We start from the raw sequence: 4,260 nt of genomic DNA, 5'->3' as shown, positions 1-4,260 counted from the left end.
GCAGGGACTGTGTGTGTGTGTGTGTGTGTGTGTGTTGGGGCGGGGGTGATGAATGGTAGAGGCCAGTCCTGACAACTCTGCCACATTCAGCACTAATGTACCAAAACCCCTCACAATGAGCTCTCTTGTTCAGCCTGCACTCGTGTGTGTGTGTGTGTGTGTGTGTGTGTGTGTGCGTGCGCGCGCACCGCAATGACTAGCCATGTTGTGCCGTACCTAGGTTGACTTGGTTGCTGTGTGCGTTTTTCCTAGCCTGTGTTTGTGAGGTCATGCTAAGGTCTGACCTAGGGGTGTGCGATCTGACGATATAAAATCGTGAATGGCGATAACGAGTGGAGAATCGCAGGCGATCTACCAAATTAGAGAAATCGTATAGATCGCCTTTGCCAATCAGCGCAATGACTTTTTTAATGCTGGTTCCCACCGATGCGGCCCGGCGTAGGGCGTAGGACTGACCAATCACAGTGAACTGTGCGTCTTCCACGCCTCCATGTTGTGTTTGTAAAAACTAAAAGTGGACAACGATGGCTGAAAGCCAAACCGAGGAGCTGGTAAAGAAGAGGATATCCACCTCTGTAATCTGGAATTGGTTCTGATTTTCTTCCACTGACCAAGACCAAACTTCAGCGATATGTAAGGTGTGCAAAGAACACGTGAAAACGTCCGGTGCCAGTACAACAAATTTATTCAATCACTTGAGACGTAGGCATCCCAAGGAATATGCCGAAAGTGAAACAATGTGTCAGCGGGGGCAGCCGCCTCACAAGCTGCGGCCTCGGTGGTTTATACTTTCACAAGTGACAGTAGCGCGCGACTCCGCACAACTTGCACGAACCCCCACGAACGGCAGAAGCGTTTATTCTTTGCAGTGTTCTCCGAAACGATATGTGGTAGTATAAAGAAACACCCCTTAAAAACAGGGGAAGGAACATTTACCTGACTAATTTTAAAGTTGCTTTGTGTTTCAGGTCTGAAAAGTGCTGGAATTTAGGCTAAAGTACTTGAAAATACTTGAAATTGTAACTACTTCGTTTAACAACAAATAGCTATCTGACTGAACAGTTCTCTTGTATTATGTTAACAAATACGAGCCTCTTGTAATTCAAGGGCAAAACACGAGAGAATGTGAAGACGTTAACATTGGTCGTTTTGAAAATAAATAACCATTAAATAATGTGATAAAAAAACGAATTATTTTGAATCATTTTGACTATATGTATAAATATTTAACTTAATTAAGTTTAACGTGCTGGGAAATATTGTATATTTAGTGCAATGTTTGCAAATGGAAAATTGCAATATCATTCATTAAAATCTGCTTAGAAAGAAAGCTTTGTAGCCCCCAATTAATTTTTTTTGTATGGAAGATCGTGATAAAAAAAAACCAAAATCGTGATTTTATGCAAAAAAATTGTGATATAATTTTTTCCCATATCGCCCACCCCTAGTATGACCTCTGCTGGTGATTGGTTAAGGTCTGACCTCTGCTGGTGATTGGTTAGGCGCTTGTGTTTGTGTGAAGTGTCATGTTTTTGAATTTTACAGGTAGTGTTTCCAGCCTGGTATTCGTCACTCATCAGGGTACGTGTGTGTGTGTCTGCGCGCGCGTGTGTCTGCGCGCGCGTGTGTCTGCGCGCGCGTGTGTCTGCGCGCGCGTGTGTCTGTGTCTGTCTGTCTGTGTGTGTGTGTGTGTGTGTGTGTGTGTGTGTGTGCGCGCGCACGCGCAGGCTCTTCGTGCATCTCTCGGCGTGTCTGCGTAGACGCTAAGTGTTTCGCTCCCTTTCATCACCACGGCGATTGCATCCGTGGTGATGCGAGGGTGCCCACAGTCGCTGAGTGGATAAGTCAGGGCCATCGCCATGCCAACCTAAGGAGAAGGACGGGTAGTCCAGGGTTGTCAAAGCGCTGCGTTTCTCCCTCGGCCTCGTCCTCCGTCTCTCACACAGTGTCTCCACGAGTTTTGACTGCTGCTGACCTGAGACAGGGACATGCTCTCACGCTCCGAGCTGCTCTGTCTGTCCGGGTTCTGAACCCACAGGTCCAGGGTCAGTGTGGTGTGAGATGGTTTCTGAGGGCTAGTTTGGCACGTGTCCCTCGAGACCACTTCATCTGCCCCAAAGTAGAAAGTTGTGTGTGTGTGTGTGTGTGTGTGTGTGTGTTTGCCTGTTTGTGTGTGTGTGTGTGCATGCGTGCCTGTTTGCGTGTGTGTGTGTGTGTGTGTGTGTGTTTGCCTGTTTGCGTGTGTGTGCATGCGTTCCTGTTTGCCTGTGTGTGTGTGTGCATGCGTGCCTGTTTGCCTGTGTGTGTGTGTGTGTGTGTGTGTGTGTGTGTGTGTGTGTTGTCTGGTCTCCCCTCTGTGAGTCAGTGTCTGTGAATGCAGTGATGCAGAGAGCAGTGTGGAGTGACGCTAATGTGTTTATTCTGTGAGTGCATTACAGCACCGCTAATGGTGAGCAGCGCGGGGTCTAGCACACACCGTGTGTGTGTGTGTGTGTGTGTGTGTGTGTGTGTGTGTGTGTGTGTGTGTGTGTGTGTGTGTGTGTGTGTGTGTGTGTGTGTGTGAGAGACAAGAGGGAGGGGACACTGACCAAATCTCTTGAACGTGGACAAGAGTGTGCATGATGGCCCCCCGTGTTGTAGTTTGATGGCCCCCCTGTCTGGCCGGTCTGTGCTGAGGGTGGGTGAGTTTCTCTCATCATAAAGTGAAGATCTGACCCTGTCTGTAGTGGACACGTCTGACCCTGTCTGTAGTGGACACGTCCAGACCCTGTCTGTAGTGGACACGTCCAGTCTCTCCTCCACCCTCTGCTCAAACCAGAACTGTAGAATAAAGCACCCAACCAAAAACACGTGTCTCTGTGGGGGACAGCAGAGTAACCTGCCTGTCCCGTCCTCTGTCCTCCCCGGGACACGCGGGCGTCCGCACTGCTCCGTCTCCGTCGTCCCGACGCAGGTGGACAGCTCTGGCCCGTTTCGCTCCGCTCCTCCTGTACGAGGACCTGGACCACCCGTACCGCAGGACTCCTGAATGCACAGCCCCAGGACGGACGTAGCGAAAACTAAAACGAAGCCCTGCTTTAAAAACGCTGGGTGTCCTACACGCTTCCCGTCTGTCAGCTACGCACAGGCAGCGTTAAAACCTGCTTAACACGGTAATGAAAGTTGCTGGGCAAAGCAGTTTTAAAGGCCAGGAATAACCGGGGGTGGGTTTATATCCGCGTCTATACCATGGCATTCCATGTCTGGGGGATGTGATGTGATCCTGTATATCACGTTACACAGCTCCTCACGGGGGGGGGGGGGGGGGGGGGGTATGAAAGGAAGTGAGGTGTATTTCTTCGGTAGCAACGCTGCGATGATAGACGAAGTCTCCACCAACACCAAACATCCTTCTTATATAGAGACCCGGCCCTCGTAACCCTATAACCGTCCAGCACAGTTGTCCGTCCACGGTAATCGATGCACAAGCTAAAAACGACGTCCTGGAGGAGACTGGAATGGGGCCTCGTGTCTTCTACCATATGAGGACGACCCCAACACTCCACAGATCACCATCACCTCTTCTGTCCCTCAGAGATCCACACATACGCGTGCGTAGGCAACCACTACAATCACTACATACAAGTGCATACAATACAATACTGCACAGGCCAAAGACACTACAGAAGCTTAGGGCTCCTGCTGGATTATCAAAGTCCTTTGGGAGCCATGAACACACACACTCACACACTTGCTTCTGTATGTGGACACACACACACACACTCTCACACACGCTACTGTATGTGGACACACACACTCACCCTCGCTCCTGTATGTGAACACACACACACACACTCACCCTCGCTACTGTATGTGAACACACACACACACACTCACCCTCGCTACTGTATGTGAACACACACACACACACTCACCCTCGCTCCTGTATGTGAACACACACACTCACCCTCGCTCCTGTATGTGGACACACACACACACACACACACACACACACACTCACCCTCGCTCCTGTATGTGGACACACACACACACACACACACTCACCCTCGCTCCTGTATGTGGACACACACACACACACACACACACACACACACACACACACACACACACACACACACACACACACACTCACCCCGCTCCTGTATGTGGACACACACACACACACTCACCCTCGCTCCTGTATGTGGACACACACACATACACACACACACACACACACACTGTTTGCTTTGCTTCCTGTAACTATGCCCCCTGCTGCTT

The 4,260-nt window shown here is 50.0% G+C and overlaps 1 protein-coding gene across 1 annotated transcript in view; it reads left to right on the top strand.

The window, feature by feature from the left end:
• The first annotated feature begins 720 nt into the window (after positions 1–720).
• The window catches only part of LOC143483371 (homeobox protein cut-like 1), an 18,221-nt gene continuing 14,681 nt past the window's right edge, over positions 721–4,260 (top strand). Inside the window, 3 exon segments of the mRNA XM_076982209.1 lie at positions 721–729; positions 1,546–1,581; positions 2,870–3,010. Coding sequence (XP_076838324.1) covers positions 721–729; positions 1,546–1,581; positions 2,870–3,010 — 186 coding nt within the window.

This window comes from Brachyhypopomus gauderio, chromosome 19, assembly GCF_052324685.1.
Source record: "Brachyhypopomus gauderio isolate BG-103 chromosome 19, BGAUD_0.2, whole genome shotgun sequence".
NCBI classification, from domain to species: Eukaryota; Metazoa; Chordata; class Actinopteri; order Gymnotiformes; family Hypopomidae; genus Brachyhypopomus; species Brachyhypopomus gauderio.
Note: the sequence above shows the minus strand (reverse complement) of the source record. Positions and strands in the feature narration are given on the sequence as shown.